General features: G+C 59.3%; 1 protein-coding gene across 1 annotated transcript in view; it reads left to right on the top strand.

The window, feature by feature from the left end:
- The window catches only part of BOP1 (BOP1 ribosomal biogenesis factor), a 65503-nt gene that overhangs the window by 6980 nt on the left and 43018 nt on the right, over nt 1-15505 (top strand). The window contains exon 3 of the mRNA XM_074825460.1: nt 9966-10076. Coding sequence (XP_074681561.1) covers nt 9966-10076 — 111 coding nt within the window. The remainder of the gene's footprint in view (nt 1-9965; nt 10077-15505) is intronic.

Genomic DNA, 15505 nt, shown 5'->3' with positions numbered 1-15505 from the left:
AGGAGCCTTGCTTGCTCGGGTTGCCAGAGCTTTTCTGGAGGCTCGGCATCGTGGTCCTGCTGTGGAGGCCTGTCTGGGGCTCCAGGAGGAGCTGGGAGCTCTGAGCCACAGTCGGGGAGGACTCTGCTCACGTGACAGCGCCCAGCGCGGGGCTGGGGGGCTGTTCTGCCAACCTTTAATTGTGGGCTCTCGCCGCTGCCATAAAACCTGCGATGCTGTCCCGGTGAGAGCTGATGATCTGGAGGGTGCAGAAGCTGAGCTGATGCTTTTTGGCTGCTCTGCTCTTAGTTTTTTCCTGCTCCATCCATGGAAGCAGCAGCTCTGGCACGGACAAACCCTTTAGGTGCAGGGGAGGCGTTACTGCTCTCTGAACATTTTGGTGTTTGAAATACTCTGCCTGGAAGTTTTGTGTTTTTACCTGGTGAGGTAAAACAGTTTGTGACTGTTGTGTTGAACTAGAGAAGCGATGGGAAGACTGACAGGTCCTGAGACTGTGGAACCCAAACCGGTTCAGGATGTGCTGGTCTTTGTGCAGAATTCAAGGTGAGGTTCCTCTCCAGAGCTGTGCTCCTTCTCACGATCCTGGTGGTTATCTGCAGCTCTCTCCGAGGAGATGCTTTTGGGAAGCTGGAATGTAAGAAGCCTTGTCTTTAGGGCTTAAAAAACCCCACGGAGGAGTAAAGGCAGCCTCTCTCGAGGACAGAAAAGAGAAGTCCTGCGCTGCGAGCCAACGCTGGCGCCTCAGCCTGCGGAGAAGTGTTAATCCGGTCTGAGCAACAAGGTGCTGAACTGAGTTGTGCTGTCGCAGCTCCCTTCGGGATCCAGGAGCGAGAAAGGCTGCTGCTCCCACCACCTGCCTGTCAGCAGATTGCAAAGCCCTGCTCTTAGTGCCTCTCCAGCTCGCAGGGCTCTGTAAATATTAGGCTGTCCTTGTCGGATTAGATTTCCTCTTAATGACTTCCAGTGTTCTGACAAGCTGCGCTTTCTTCCTTGGCAGCCCCGGTGCTGAGCTGAGCCGTCCGACTCCACTCTCCAGGCCCCTGGGGAGAAGCCCGGTGGCCTGCGCTTGAAGGCCAGGCTGAAATGTTGATTTGTTGCTTTTTTTAACCCAGGAAGCCCCTTCAGCGCTGCTCTGGCAGAGTCCCTGCGGTAGCACGCAGCCGTCCGCCCTGCGCCGGGTGTACTGGGAGGCACTGGGAGAGGCACTGGGTGTACTGGGAGGCACTGCGGGAGCAGCAAGAGCCGCTTAACTCTTCCCTTCCTGCAGGGATTGTGTCCGGAGAGCTCGCCTTGCTCTTGCCCCTCCGGCTGCCAGCTCGGAGCATCCTTGCGGGGCTCTGGGCTGCAGCACCGCGTCCTCTCTGACCCAGTGCGGGTCAGTGAACCTGTGTCTGGGCGTCCCTGCTCCCCGGCGTCCCCACTTCTCAGCGTCCACACTTCTTGTGTCCCCGCTCCTCAGCGTCCCCGCGCTGCCGTCGGCTCAGCGCCGCAGCAGCGGGACCCCGACTCTTTGGGGCTGATGACTTCTCACAGAATCCCAGAATCATCCGGTTGGAAAAGCCCTTGAAGATCCTCCAGTCCAAGCATGAACCTCACCCTGACCGTTCTCATCAGCAAGAGTGTGTGGGGACAGAACAGAGGAGCCCCTCGGCTCAGCTCTTCTCTATTCCTCTATCGCTTTTTCTCCTCTCCCCTGGACTCATTTGTGCTCGTGTTGGCCACACCGGTCTGAAATGGAAAAGCGACCGACAAAACCTTTTGTGGCGGCCCGATTCCCGCAGAGCCTTCTTGCCTCTCGTCCCCCAGGATGTTTCTAGCAGTCACGGGAGGAAGGAAGCCCCTGTTCGCGCTCACAGCAGCTCGTGGCGTCAGTGGAAGTCGGTCACCGCACCAGGAGAGCGGCAGATCTCGGCGTCCCCGGCCCAGTGCGGTGTCACCGGGGTGCAGAGGGTCGCGCGGGGCTCCGTTTCCCCCGGGGGTGACGAGCCAGCTTTCGCACACGCGGCGCTACGCTCTCTGGACAAAAGCTCTGTGACAGAGAGCTGCAGCAATGAACGGCCAACCTGCGGAGCCTGGCAGCTCAAGTGGGACCTGAGAACAGGCTGTGACGAGGGGGACAAGGGAAGGAGGACTGAAGCCAAGTGAGACCTGTAACCTCCTCCCTCCCAAATCCACCCCCTGCTCCCCACGTGTGGATCAGCGGGGGTTCCTCTACCCCAAACTCCAACAGATTGATCCAAGAGAAGAGTTGAGAGGAAGGAGAAAAAACGATTAACTGAAACCTGAACAGGCAAAAAGTGGAGGGAGAATATACCCATGCCTGCACTCTGGCAGCCATCTCTGTCTCGAGTTGTGTTAGTTCTTGAGTCTGGCGTGTGAGCGAGACCCTTACCGCGTCAGGCTTCCTCTTTGTGCGCTGTCAGCAGTTCTCTCAGCCCCAGGAAACGACACAAATTGATGTTTGCCCACAGGGTGAAAAATTTCAGGCTTGTTACCGGCGCTGACAGTCATGAATTACCTCTCCCCACCCTCAGGACTTCAGCCCTCGCAGCGACGCGTCTTGCAGGCTGGTGCTAGAAGACAGGGACGTGTAGAGGCTGGAGAGAAGAGAAAGTTCAGAGCAGCCGACTTCTACAAGCACCTCCGAGGTTCTGTCTCCTGGTTTTGGAGCGGTCGGCAGGCGCTGAGCCCCCTTGCTGCTCTTTGGAAGGCGTTGGCTTGGATCTTCATAGGTCGAAGCCCAAACTTGAGCTGCGCTGTCCGTTTGCTTCGCAGCGGGCTGCGATTTTGCTTTGCAAGAGGTTGCTTGAGAATGGAAACCTCGTAAAACTCAACAGCTGCTGTGGAGGTAAACGTGTGTTTTAAGCCCTTCAGCTGCCACTGGGTCTGACAGGCTTCTGGGACCCGAGACCTTCTCGTGGGAGGAATTAAGTGGCTGCATCTTTGCTTTGTTCACCAGCCTGGTGTCTCTTTGTCCCCCTTCAGCAGCAGTTGGTGTAGGGGCACGGCCTGGCCGGCGTTGCTGCGGGTTGGGCTTTCCGGGTGCTGAGGGGAGGTGGAGGAGGACGGGTCCTGCGAAACAGCCCAGGCGACAGTGCTGGAGCTCGCAGGGCGGCGAGGCTGGGAATCCTGTTTCTAACCCCGGATTGCTGCTGCTCCTTTGGGTATCACTTTCCCATGTGTAAAACTGAGGACTGGGTTGTTTTGCCTCCCAGGGTGAGCAGAGCAAATGACAACACCATGCCCAAGAACCACCGTGCTTTAGCGAAGGAGATGCCGTGTGTGCGTGTGGTGGTTCCGTGTCCCCGCTGCGACCGTCACATCGTAGCAAGGTCTGGGCTTGGCACCGAGGAGCAGGATTCTCTCCCTCCTTGTGCGAGCACCCCGGCGTCTGGAAAAGCTGAGGAGGATCCTCGCAGCCCCTCTCCCGAGCGTGGGGGACAGTCGCTTTGGCCCACGCGAGTGTGTGGTGTTGCCGCAGCTCCCGCACCCGTCGGCTCTTAGAGGGTCTGTTCTCTCCAGCCCTGCCTGGTGCGTCTGGTCTTGCTGCTGCCCGTCCTCCCCCTCACCCGTTCAGCCTCTCATGACCCAGTGTGAGAGACTGAAATGTCCAGTGACTGTCTCAAAGCTTGCTTGTGTCTGGGCAAGCCTCAAGGACAAGCTGCGGCCTTTGAATTAGTCTAAGGAATGTCCCCCAGGGGAGTGGGGGTGCATGGAAGCATTCACCCCCCACCCCCTTGCAGTTGCATCGACAAACTCCTCAGATAAACCTCAGAGGGGGAGACATGGACTGAGCGAAACCGGATGCAGCAAAAACCTGTGGGACCAGAGAAAAAAAAAAACTAAAGGTGGGCAGATATGCTCATGATGAACTTAAAAAGGCAACAGAAAACTTTTCTTTTCTCCATATGCACCCACCACTGAAGAGCTGAAGACTGAGGACCAACGGGACACTGCTGGATCCATGGTGGCGACTGTTATCACAGAATCCCAGAATCATGGAGGTTGGAAAAGCCCTTGAAGCTCCTCCAGCCCAACCATGAACCTCACCCTGACCGTTCCCAACTCCACCAGATCCCTCAGCGCTGGCTCAACCCGACTCTTCAACCCCTCCAGGGATGGGGACTCCCCCCCTGCCCTGGGCAGCCCATTCCAACGCCCAACAACCCCTTCTGCAAAGAAATCCTTCCTAAGAGCCAGTCTGACCCTGCCCTGGCACAGCTTGAGGCCATTCCCTCTTGGCCTGCCGCTGGTTCCTTGGCTCAAGAGACTCAGCCCCCCTCTCTGCACCCTCCTTTCAGGGAGTTGGAGAGGGCGATATTCTTGTGACTCTACCCCGCACACTTGCTTGATTTCTGTCTTTTCCTTCCATTCCTTCCTATCGCTACCCCTCTTCACTTTTTATAATGAAAAGTGGCTTGGGTGTACAGCATTTGACCTCATTCATGTCTTAATCTCGCTCTCGGGATCGTGTCAAAACCTCCCCTGACGTTGGATGGGGACACCCAGCGCTGCCCTTGCGGCCGCAGCACCCAGCTAGTGCAGCCCCTTCCTCCGCCTGCCCCCACAGCCCCGCCGACAAAATTCCGCTCCCCTCTTGCTGGGGCTCGCCGCGGCAGCAGGGACCTTTCTCCTTTCCTGCTGGAAAACTGCGAGCCAGGAGTTTCTGATCTTTTCTCCACAACCGAGGAGGAACTGCGTGGGAGCGCTTTGAGAACTTTACGGTGGGAGGCGAGCAGGTTTCGCTTAGGGGAAGGGCAGCCAAAGGAGCTACTGATGGATTAATCCAGCTTCCAGCAGCTCTTGGTGTGAGGGGGAAAGGAGAATCTAACTGGGCCGTTAACCTGCTCTGATGCCTATTTTACTGACTAGCAAATGCAGTGGGGGACGCTTCCCAACTCAGCTAGTCCAGGCAGCTCCTAAATAGTCTGGGCTGGCCATCAGCAACGATGAGGAGGCGAGCAGGGCTGGTGTGGGCAGAGGTGGTATCTTTTGTTACAGGAGATTATCCAGCTGGAGGACATGGAAGAGACAATCTGCCTTCCGTTCTGCTTCCCTTCCACACCTGAGGGGCTTTGTGGCCCTGAAGGCACATTCCCTTTCTCTAATTGCTGACTGAAGATACGGCCGCTCCTGAGCAGCTTGGCCATCTTTGGGCTGTTTGTGGCGTCACTGGGGAGGGACGGCTCTGCCCGTGCTGGAGAGCCGTTACCTCGGCCTGGCCCAGGCACGGAGCGGCTGGTGCAGCTCGGCAGCGCGGCGCTTGTGTCTCACTGGCCCTGGGCTGCCTGCCGGCCCACTCACCTTTTCCTGGGGTAAAGCGGAGCGCTCTGAGGCTCTGGCTCTCCTCAAAGCCTGCTGGGGGTATATTCTCCCTCTCCTTTTTGCCTGTTCGGGTTGTGTTTTAGATTCAGTTAATTCTTTTTTCTCCTTCCTCTCAACTCTTCTCTTGGATTGACCTGTTGGAGTTTGGGGTAGAGGAACCCCCGCTGATCCACACGTGGGGAGCAGGGGGTGGATTTGGGAGGGAGGAGGTTACAGGTCTCACTTGAATCCCAGAATCATGGAGGTTGGAAAAGCCCTTGAAGCTCCTCCAGTCCAACCATGAACCTCACCCTGACCGTTCCCAACTCCACCAGATCCCTCAGCGCTGGCTCAACCCGACTCTTCAACCCCTCCAGGGATGGGGACTCCCCCCCTGCCCTGGGCAGCCCATTCCAACGCCCAACAGCCCCTTCTGCAAAGAAATCCTTCCTAAGAGCCAGTCTGACCCTGCCCTGGCGCAGCTTGAGGCCATTCCCTCTTGGCCTGCCGCTGGTTCCTTGGCTCAAGAGACTCATCCCCCCTCTCTGCACCCTCCTTTCAGGGAGTTGTAAAAAATGTTGTAAAAAGAAAGACTTGGCTTCAGTCTTTCTTCCCTTATCCCCTTTGCCACAGCTAAACCTCCTCTTAGGTCCTGCCTGTGCTGCCAAAACCCACCAGCTGCCCCAGGTGCCCCCTTCAGCACCCAGAACTGCCAGAAACAGGGTTTGTCGGTGGCTGTCGGTGGCACTCGGCCCTGCCTGCCTCCCCTCTGAGCCGAGGCCTTGGGGTGCCGACTCCTGGCTCCCCACTGGCCATGGATGCCCAGGGGAGTCCTCGCCCCCGAGCCCTGGCAGTGGCTGTGGTGGTGGGGCACAGGCAGGGTGGTTTTGGGGGGGTTTGCGGGGTTTTGCGGTGTGTCCGGCTCTGCTTGCCGCCCTCTGGTGGAACGAGCTTTTCCGCACGGGCCGGCCAAGCAAAGCTTCGGCTTTATTCCTGCGGCCGAACGCGGCCCCCACAAAGCCACGGGGACCTGCCTGTGCCTGCCTGCCTGCCTGCCTGGGACCCAGGCAGACCCGTCCCCAGCTGCAGGGAAAAAACCTTTGCTGGCGTCGAGGTAAACGTACCTGGAAGAGGCAGAGGTGTTTCTGCCAGGAGATGGGGACGGTGACCGCGCTCGCCTGCGGCCAGGCCTGCTCCCCCTCTGCTCCTGGGACCTTGCGCTTCTCCTGCAGCCCCTGTAGAGCCCCATCTGCTTCAGACAGGTTTTTTTTGCCTGATAAAATGGTTTTAGTGTTCAGTGTGTGTTCGCTGTTGCCCAGGTGGGCTTTTTAGTCGAGATTACAGGGTGCTGGGAGCGTGACTGATGTCCTAGCTGAGGTCTCTCAGCTTTCCTGAAGGGTTTGAACCTGCCGATAGACGGGTCTCACCCCTGGGTGCTTTGCAGATGCACCGTGAATCTGCAACAATCCTGGGCGAGATCCTGCCTCGTGTCAGCTCTCAGAGGAAACCCAAGACCCGGTGAGCCCCTGGGCCTCGTTTTTTCTCCCTGTCTGTGTGGACTGAGAGGCTGAGCCTCGCTGGGGTGGGAGCGGGAGCGCCCATGTGCCACCTCCTGGCACAGCCTCTGCTCTCGAGGGCACTGGCAGCTCGTAGCACCAACAACCCAGGTTTGCGGCACAGGATCCTTCTCCGGTCTCATCGTGGCGGTGGAGAGAGGGGGGAAATGAGGGAAAGATGGAAACTCAAGTCCAAAGCCATTGTAGCGCCAAAAGCCTGGAAAAAAACTTATCTCCAATCTCCCTTTTTAAAAATTTTTTAATAAAGCCTTTTGTTTTTGCAGTAATCTCATCCTCTTGCCGGCCCAGTATTTTCCAGGCTCTCTCCCACCTCTCTCCCTGCGGCTCGGGGGAGCTGCGCTGGTGTGTACGTACAGCAGAAGGTGATCACACACTGTGTGGATTTTACTGCTCCCGCGAGGGACGTTTTCTGGGGCTGTTTTTCCGATTATTTCACTGAATCCTCCCGTAAACCCGATCTAGCCAGGGTCCCCGTTCTCCCCCTACCCCCACTCTGAGTGGTGTGCGGGGAGGGGGGGAGAGAGAATCTCTTTTCCAGGGAAGGATCTGTAGCTTATTCGGCACCCACACAGCAGGTCAGCGAGTGGGCAAAGTCTGATGTTCGGTGCTGTCTGATTCCCCATGTCTGAGGAGGGAATTAATTCCTGCCCGAGGTGTGCCCCGTGGGGAGCAGAATGCGGCCCCATGACGGGCTGAGCTCCGCTTCAGTGCGGAAGGTGTCTGTGCCTGCTGGCGTGGAAAAAAATCTGGGCTAAGGCAAGGAATAGAAGGTGTCTGGGGGTGAGGTTGGTCCCACCACTGCCGATGGGTGACCTCGGTTGGGTGTATCCAGCATGGGGTGCGGTGTGTGTGATGGTGGGAGGCTCTTCATCACGGTGACGTTGCCACCCTGGGGGCTGTGTCTGCTCCCTCTCTACCCAGGTCTCTTCCAGAGAGGTTCAGAGTGGCTCCAGGTGTGCCCATGACTTCAAAACTCACCGTTCCATTGGGATGATGCACCAGAACCCCCCCATCCCCTTGTCCTGGTGCCGCTGGGTCTGTCCTTACTTGAACGAGCAGGCTCTGGGATCTGTTGGGGGTCTGCTGCGGGGGGGATCTGCCCTTCTGAGAGACCTGACGGGCTGGAGAAGATGGTTGATGGGCACCGTGTGAAGTTCAAGGGTGATAAATGTGGTATCCTGCACCTGGGAGAGAATAACCCCACACGACAGTGGCAGGGGCTGAGTGGAGGGAGCAGCGAAGGACCTGGGAGCTGGCAAGTGTCCTCTGCCCCACCGCCCCGGGGCTGCGCAGGCAGGAGCACGGCCGGCAGCACTGGGGAGAGGATCCTTCGCCTCCTCTTGGCACCAGAGACCCCTCCGGGCTCAGGGTCCAGTCTGGGGCTCCCCAGTACAACCCTGGGACGGACAGAACGAGCCCCCACTCAGGGGGATGCAGGGAGGGTCTGTGAGCTGGCAGCTTCAGCCGGGAGGAGAAGGGACAAGGGGGGATCCCACTGCTGCCCGCAGCTTCAGGAGGGAGAGTGGAGGGGAAGGAGCTGGGCTCTCGTGGTGCTGAGGGACAGGAGGAGAGGCAATGGGGACAGCAGTGTGCCCAGGTGGCCAAGAAGGCCAATGGCATCCTGGCTTGTATCAGCACTAGCGTGGCCAGCAGGGACAGGGAAGGGATCTGACCCCTGTGCTGGGCACTGGTGAGGCCGCCCCTCGATGAGTGGGTTCAGTTTTGGGCCCCTCACTCCAAAAAGGCCCTTGAATGACTCGAGCGTGTCCAGAGAAGGGCAACGGAGCTGGTGCAGGGTCTGGAGCACAGGTGTGATGGGGAGCGGCTGAGGGAACTGGGGGGGTTTAGTGTGGAGAAGAGGAGGCTGAGGGGAGACCTCCTGGCCCTCTGCAACTGCCTGAAAGGAGGGTGCAGAGAGGGGGGCTGAGTCTCTTGAGCCAAGGAACCAGCGGCAGGCCAAGAGGGAATGGCCTCAAGCTGCGGCAGGGCAGGGTCAGACTGGCTCTTCGGAAGGATTTCTTTGCAGAAGGGGTTGTTGGGCGTTGGGATGGGCTGCCCAGGGCAGGGGGGGAGTCCCCATCCCTGGAGGGGTTGAAGAGTCGGGTTGAGCCAGCGCTGAGGGATCTGGTGGAGTTGGGAATGGTCAGAGTGAGGTTCATGGTTGGACTGGAGGAGCTTCAAGGGCTTTTCCAACCGAGAGGATTCTGGGATTCTATGAAAATGCTGCCTGAATGGAAGGAGCATTCATGCCCACGGGAGCGCTGCAGCCCTGGGACAGGACCCAGGGAGGTGGCGAGATCCCCATCCTTGGAAATACTCCAAACTTGACCAGCCAGGATCCCAGTAATTCTGATCTAACTTTGCAGCTCTGCCTTGAGCAGGAGGCTGGAGTAGGGACCTCCCGAGGTCTTTTTTCTGTTTCCATGCTGAGTTTGTGTGGTTTCTGATGCAGTCCTTGCCTCCTGGGCCTGGAGCTGCACTGGCACCTCCGAGGGACGCTCGGAGGAAGCAGCATTCCTAGGAAATCCTGTCCCCATCCTGCCTGTCCTTGGAGCTTGGGTTGTTGCAGCCTCTGCCCTGGTTGTGACTTTGCGTGGTCTCAGCAGCATTGAGTTCCAGGGGAAAAGAGGGACAGAGAGTCTTGAAATAACTCTGGGAGGCGACTGGGGTACGGAAGCTGCTGAGGGAGAATAATTTGGGGCCCGGTGAGTAAGAACACGGCTCTTGGGCGAGTCAGGCAGCTGCCGGAGCTGCTCGGGCAACCTGTCCTTGCAGAGAGGTGATCGACTTTCTCTCTGCAGTCCCGGGTGGATGTAAGTGCTGGTTAATGAGCCCTTTCCTTCCTTCCTTCCCTCCCTCCCTCCCTCCTTGTGTAATGGGGTGTCCCAGAGGATCGGAGAGTGGGGGGTTGTGCCGCTCAGCGCTGCCCAGGTTGGGGCACAAAGCGGGGGTCTGGGACCTGGCAGCAGCCAGGGTGTCAGTGGCAGCTTCAGAGTCCAGCCAAGGTCTCTGGTGCAGTGAAACCCAAAACCACAAAGATTCACGGGATGGGATCTCACTAAGCTGTTTTTTTCTGACTTGCAGGCCAAAGGGACTCCCAGGAAGAGCAAAATCTTGGCGGATGATTCGTCGTTGAAGGAAAACGAGGGTCTGCTTGCGCAGAATGAATACGAAGATGACAGCTCGGACGAAGAGGTAGGACCCATGGCCACTGCTTTTAGACGCGGGTATGAGCTAGGGGTGATGGATTTCCTTCTCTGCGAACTCGAGGGGAGGGGACGGGGTCATACGTGCGCAGCAGGCCGGAGGCGCTGCCTCGGGGCTCTTGAGGAGACTCTTGGTGAGGGTACGGTGCTTGAGCGCGTCGCTGCGAGCGTTTGGGGTGGCAGAAAGGAACGTCACATCCACTTTGGAGAGGCCAGCGCTCCCCGTACGGGACGAGCCTCCCTTCCACCCTCTAGAATTGCACAACAAGCACCGTCTGTGCCCAGCCAGAGCTGGGGCTTTGAGCCCAGGGCCAGGAGAGGGTTTTTTCCAGCCGTTTTGAAGGTGGTTGAGCCTCACCTGTGGCTCGTGGGGTGACGTTCACTGTTCAGGGACCTGCCCCGCTCTCCGAGGGAACCTCCCCGGGTTTCCTGCATCGGAAAAGATTGGAAACCGCTTGTGTGGAAGATAGCAGGATCTCAGCAGTAAAACAAACGCCCCTAGGGCTTGGTTGTTCCAGACAAACTTCATTGCCTTTCTTAATCGTCTGCTAAATCAATTAATGCGATTGGCGTCCATCAGCTGTTTCAGCAGAGCCCTGGGGTCGGGACGGAGGGGCTGCCAAGGGCTGTGGGGGCGGTTTGGATCTGACCCGTCTTGCTGGGCTGTCGGTTCTCTGAGGGGGCACTGGGTAGTCTCATCCATGACTTGGACAAACGTTTGGAGAAGCCTCTTGGGCGCTGGTTGGGTGGAATAATTCAGGCTGTCTCCTCCTGAACCGCTGAGAAGTAAGAGGACGCAGAAAACCCTGCGTGCCCAGGCGGGTGAAGAGCCAGCGGGTGCCTGCTGCGGGCCGCCAGCGCTCTGACCGATTTGCTCCCCCAGCTCGCTCGTGCGGGGCGCCTGGGCCTGGCTGGTGTGGCACGGCCCGTCGGGAGTGATGGCAGCATGGCCCCCCCTCGGGGCTCGGCACAGGAGGATTTGGAGCAGGGCTCGGGGCTGCACACCCAGTTTTGGGAGAGCTCTTCGGCATCGCTGGCAGTTCGGAGGGTCCGGGTTTGCGTTTTCCGGTGCCGTGAGGGACGCGTCTGTTCCTGTTGGGGTCCCGGCGGAGGCGGGGGGGGGGCATCGGGTGCCTGCCGGCTCACTGGTCCAGCGAGGGCCCAAAGGGTTGGATGTTAGAGGCCCACCTGGGCTAGCGCTGGAGCTGCCGGCAGTCCCTGCCCCCGGGTCTGGAATAGAGATTTAGAGAGAGGGGAAATATATGACTATAGAAAACATACACTTGTGTAATGTCTCCAGCATAACCCAAGAAAAAAAAAAAAACAACCCTTTCATGCAGGAATTCAAGGTCTCTCTCTCCCCAGCTGGTCCTGCTTCAGGGCCCCGGTGGGGGGAGCGCTCATTCAGGCCCTGTTGACATCGGAGCAGCTTCCAGTGGCTTTGTTCCTTGTTCCCTGTTCCCAGCCCCCTGCCCTCCCTCTGTAATTGTATTTATCTCTCTCTTCCCTCAGAACCCTGATGCTCCTGCTTCCTGCGGCCGGGATGCGCACACTGGGCGCTTTGTGCTCGCCGGCGCGAGGAGTGTCGCCCAGCGCTCCGCGGTGCTTTGTGTCTCGGGGGCCAGGACGTGCTGGGAGGGGGCGGGGGCAGCACCCCCCGATCGGGCAGGGGCAGCTCAGATGAGAGCAGGGCCAGGAAAACACTTTCTTACCACAAATAGGATCTGTATTTTTCTACTTTTTATTGTTGAGACCTAGCCTGCGTCGCAGCCTCATCCCAATTAAACTCTTCATGAAATGTGATGCTTTAGGAGGGCACTGGAGACATTTTTTTCCAGTTCTGTGGGTTTTGGTGCTGGCCAGGAGGCAGCCCAGCCCCACTGGCCGACACCGGTGCTTCTCCCGCAGCCCACAGTTTCGCTTGCGCTGGCTGGGGTGGGCACCGCGACAGACGCTTTTGGTGCTGGGCGTCGCTTCGTTACCCCCTTGCTCGTCTCTTGCCCGGTGCTGGCTGCTCTGTGGGCCAGCTGCGTGTCAGGGGGTGGCTAGTGGCCAAACCGGGTTTCGGAGGGTGCCCAGCGTGCCACCTGTGTCCTCCCACCCCTGCTGACCCTGCCACCAGCCTCACACACGCGCGTGTTGCCTCACGGCCTCCAAACGGCCACGTCCTGCAATGGGACCGTGGGCTCGGGGTGGAACATCTGGATCTGCGACCCTCGATGGCGAAGGGTCCCGGTCCACCCGCCCCAAGAGGCAATGCCATTTCCCCAGAAGTCCCAGTCCAGGGGCCTCAACTGGCACCGCGAGAGCAGAGTGGGGAGAGCTGCGGAAGCTGGAGCTGCCATGGCCGCAGCACCCCGCTTTCCTGCCGGATTGGGGGCCCCGACCCTCGTCCGTGGGTCAGGGCAGGTGGCCGGCATGCCGGGGCAGGACTGATGGGGTCCCTGTGCTCTGGTCACTGCTGGGGGCAATTTAGCAGCCTCTGGGTGGAGATGAAGCCTTGTGCTCCCTGCCTACATCTATCTGCGTGATAATTATCTCTGACCTGACTGTTACCTTTAGCGGTGGCAGCTCGAAATGTTCGTGACGGGCAATAACCCCCCTGTGCTTGTTCACACCGCGGCGTTGGGTGGCAGTCGGGTGCTGCTGGGGGAAGGGGTCCCTGTCCCCTTTGGCTCTCCCCACTGGTCACACTGGGGTGCTCCCCGATTCCCCGTTGCCCGGTTTCACCCGCAAACCCCTAACGGGGCGCAGGATTGCTCCCTAAACCGGCAGCATTTTGGGCAAAGAGCCGGTGCCGTGGGCTGTGCCGGGCTGTCACTCACCCACCGGCCGCTGGCTCCGAGCCTGCGCACTCTCCCCTCCGCCTGCGCCTGGGCTTCGGAGCTCTTTAATAAAGAATAATAGCTCAGACCTGCTATGCCCCTGTGTTTAGCACAGACTAAATCTCTTCTAGCTGCGCTCCTGCTCACTTGGCAGCTGCCGGCGCTCGGCCTGGCCGGCCGCCCAGCCCCGGTCTCTGCCGTGTGCTCCGAGAAGAGACACAACAAAATAAATTGGTTTCCTGGCCGGGCCAGGGTGGGTAGGGGAGCCCGTGTCACACGCAGGGCCCTCTCCCGGTGCCCAACGGGCAGGGTCCCCGCGCCGGGGCGGCACGAGAGCCCCGGTGAGCCCGTGCCGGTGCTGCCGGGGAGCCGGTCCCCATGCCAAGGCCCCCCCCGCCTCAGCCATCCCTCCGGCGCTCGCCACGCAGCCCGAGCGTCCCTTCCTCTCGGCCGCTCGGAGATGAATGGCCGTGAGCTGCCGAGGCTGTCAGGGCCTCGCTGGGAGGAAGCAGTTTGGGGCTTTTGTTTGGTTCTGTTTCCTCCCGCAATGACTATTCCATATGTCAGTGGATAATGAATGAAGGCGCGTTGAGTGCTCCTCGGTGAGCCGGCGGCTGTTCCAAGCCCACTTCCCTCCTCCGCAGCGCAGCTGACCCGGGCGGTGGGGGGGGGCGCAGCGGCTGGCGGGGCTGAGGGAGCTCTTCTTTCAGTAGCTGATTAGCCAAGAGAGAGGGAAAAAAAAAAAAAAAAAAAAATCCTGCAGAATGTGCTGCTGGCAGACAGCTCCTTCAACTCATCGCTCCGTGTGTGTGTGTGTGTGTGTGTGTGTGTGTGTGTGTGCGCGCGGCTGTGCGTGTGCTTCCCGACCTGCCTGGCTCCGGCAGATGCTCCGGGCTTCCCGCTCGCCGGCCGCACGAACCGCTCGGCAAATCTCCACCGCGAGCGTGTCTGGCCGGGCGGCCGCACGCGCTGGGCCGTGGAGGTGCGAAGGGAAAGGGCTGCGAGGAGCCCCGGGTGTCGGGAGAGGAGCGGGGAGAGTGGCGGAACCCGGAGAGGAGGGACCCAGCGGGTGCTTTGCCGCCGGCCTGGGGGGCTCGGCCTCTCCCCGGCCCTGTGGAGGGAAGGTCGGGGCTCCTTCGCTCCCCCCTCTGCCCTCACAGCTCGGCAAAAGCTTGTGGGTACCCTGGGGCAGAGCCCCACGGGGCTCCCAGGCTGTGCCTGCCACCGTAACCCCGCGCCCCAAGCCGGGAGCCCCCCGCCACCGCCCCCAGCTTGCCCAGGGGCAGCACATGAGAGCAGGTTCCTGAGTCGAGCTGGCTGCTGGGCAGGCAGGTGTTTCTCCTGCTGGATTCACTAATTTTTCTTTTCTTGCCCTTTTCTGTTGAGGGGAGAGTACATGTTAGTGTTGCTGTGTCCTTTCCAAAATGGGCCTGTTCCCATCCGATGTGCTGCAGTTGTTTTATACACGGGGAAAGGGAGCGGGGGGGGAGCTTCAAATCCAGGTGATTCAAACCCGCATTTACCTGCGCTGAAGGATGCAGCTGTAGGGTAGCGTGGGCTCCTTCGGGCCTTCCTGGGCTCCCGAGGAACCAGTTGCCCACAGAAACAAAGTTGTTGGAAAGTACACGGTGAAAGCTGCCGTGCTCGGCCTCGGGAAGGAGTTGGAAATGGGATGCAAGAAGGAAAGCACTGACAGCTTCGTTACAGCCCGTCGGTGAGGCCCTCCAGCTGCAGAGCCATGCCCCATTTCCATTATTCCGTTTTGAAAAGAGGTAGGGAGAGAAAAAGGAGCTCCAGAGGTGGCTCGTGGGGATAATGGGTGGCCTGGAGGGGGAATCTACAGATGAAGAGATGTGAAAAGACAAGATTTGTGTCGTTTGGAGGCGAAGCGGAGTCTGAGAGGACACAATAAGAGGATGTCGAAGGGAGCGCGGGGGGATATTTGACAAGATGAAAAGGTGTCAGATTTAAAACTGAAATGGCAGGAGAGGGACGCGCACACCGTGCAGACGGATTATCTTACACGCCGCTGGCCCGCGGGTCTCACGGCCATGAGGTGCCGGTGGTGCCAGAGGCTTTGCAAGCGTTCAAGTTTGCAGCTACTAATGTGAATAACAAGAACAGCTGGAGCTGCACCGTTTTAAAATCAAACTTGATGCTCTCAGGACCTTGTGGTCCCTAACCCCTGCTCCCTGTGCGTGCGCAGGGTGGGGTGATGGGGTGCCAACAGCGAAAGGCGATGGATGGGGGTGGCCCCTCCTGCGCGGAGGGGCTGCAGTTGGCAGCCACCTTCTCTCGCCAGACCCCCCCAGTCTTTGGGCAAGTGCTGCTACCAATGGCGATCTTCCCCGCTGATGTTTGGAGGGGCCGTGGGTTTCCTGATAAAAGGGAAACGGGCTGGCGGAGAGACCCCGGCTGTGGCTCTTTGAGCTTTAAGTGCCAGCTGGACAGAGACAGAGGGGCCCGAGCCGTGCCCCCTGCTCCCCCGTGAAGAGCGGGGAGGCTTCGGGACCGACCCCATGGCTGCATTTCAGTGCTGTTGGGCTCACCCAGGAGGGGAAACATCGGCAGCTGCGAGTGGCACGGGTGCTCG

The sequence above is a fragment of the Strix aluco genome, chromosome 1, assembly GCF_031877795.1.
Source record: "Strix aluco isolate bStrAlu1 chromosome 1, bStrAlu1.hap1, whole genome shotgun sequence".
Classification (NCBI taxonomy): domain Eukaryota; kingdom Metazoa; phylum Chordata; class Aves; order Strigiformes; family Strigidae; genus Strix; species Strix aluco.
Note: the sequence above shows the minus strand (reverse complement) of the source record. Positions and strands in the feature narration are given on the sequence as shown.